Below are 1,169 nucleotides of genomic sequence, written 5' to 3' on the forward strand. Positions count from 1 at the left end.
CCCGGCAGCGAGGCCGAAAGCGCAGCAATCTGCAAAGCCCCGAGGGGCTCTGCGGTCTCTAGAAAGGCTTGCTGCGGAGAGGTGCTTGATGCTGCTGCTGCTGCTGCTGCTGCTCCTGCCAGGTTTCCCTGCCACTCGTACTGCAGCAGGGACAAACGGCCTGCAGAACAAACGATAGCAGCAGCAGCAGCAGCGTGAACAGCAGCAGCAGCAACAGAGAACAAGGGGCAGCGCTGGGGGCCCAGTGAAGGAAGCAGCAGCTGAAGCAACAGCAACAGCAACAGCAGCAGCTGCTGCTGTGGCAAAGGGTCGTACCGGGGGATTCCGCTGCAATGGTGCGTGCTGCAGCAGCAGCCATGCGCAGCTGTAGCAAACACTCAACTGCTGCTGCAGCAGATTCGGTGGAGGCCGTGAACTGCTGCAGCCGCTGCAGCGCAGTAGCAAAGGCTCCGTCTGCTGCTGCTGCTGCAGCCTGCTGCAGCGCAGCAGACACGCGTGGGGCCCCACACCCCTTCAAGTGCTGCGCCGCGTGCTGCAGCGAGAGAGCAGCAGACAGCAGCGCAGCAGCTTGAGCTGCTGGGTTGCTGCTGCAGCGAATGCTGATGTTGGCCGAGAGGAGGGGAGCAGGCGCTGCTGCTGCTGCTGGTCCTGCTGCTGCTGCTGCTGCTGCTGCAGTCCAAGGGCTGTCCCACTGTCGCAGTCGCCACAGACAAGAGGCTTTCCGCTGCAGCCACTCAGCAGCAGCAGCAGCAGCGTTGGCAGCAGCAGCACCTGTCTCTCCCGCTGCTTGGTGGGCCCCGTAAGGCGCTGCTGCTTCTCCCGCTGCTGCTGCTGCTGCTGCTGCTGGGCCACCCCAGGAGTCTCCCAAGTAGTCATCCAGCAGCGCATGCAGCCCCATTCTTCCGAGAGCGTCTCTTACGGCATGGGCAGAAGCAGCAGCAGCAGCAGCAGCAGCAGCAGGGCCCGCTGCAGCAGCAGTCTCTCTTTTGAGATTCAGCAGAGACAAGACCTCTACGGCGTCAGCACTTGCTGCTGCTCGCTGCAGCAGCACAGCAGGAGAGTGCCAGCCCTCGAGGCAGCGGTGTGCTGCTGCTGCATCTGCTGCACTTGCTGCTGCATGCGCACGAACCAGCAGCAGCAGCAGCGGCGGGGGGGGGGGGCGCGGGGCG

The 1,169-nt window shown here is 64.2% G+C and overlaps 1 protein-coding gene across 1 annotated transcript; it reads right to left on the minus strand.

The window, feature by feature from the left end:
* Nucleotides 1–58: 58 nt before the first annotated feature.
* ETH_00040125 (uncharacterized protein) lies at nt 59–1,039 on the minus strand (the record flags this gene model as incomplete). The annotated part of the gene is made up of 1 exon (XM_013376422.1): nt 59–1,039. A coding segment is annotated over one exon (981 nt), but the record flags the coding sequence as incomplete, so codon positions are not given.
* Nucleotides 1,040–1,169: the final 130 nt, after the last annotated feature.

This window comes from Eimeria tenella, genomic scaffold (genome assembly GCF_000499545.2).
Source record: "Eimeria tenella Houghton genomic scaffold, Eth_scaff3420, whole genome shotgun sequence".
In the NCBI taxonomy this organism is placed as follows: domain Eukaryota; phylum Apicomplexa; class Conoidasida; order Eucoccidiorida; family Eimeriidae; genus Eimeria; species Eimeria tenella.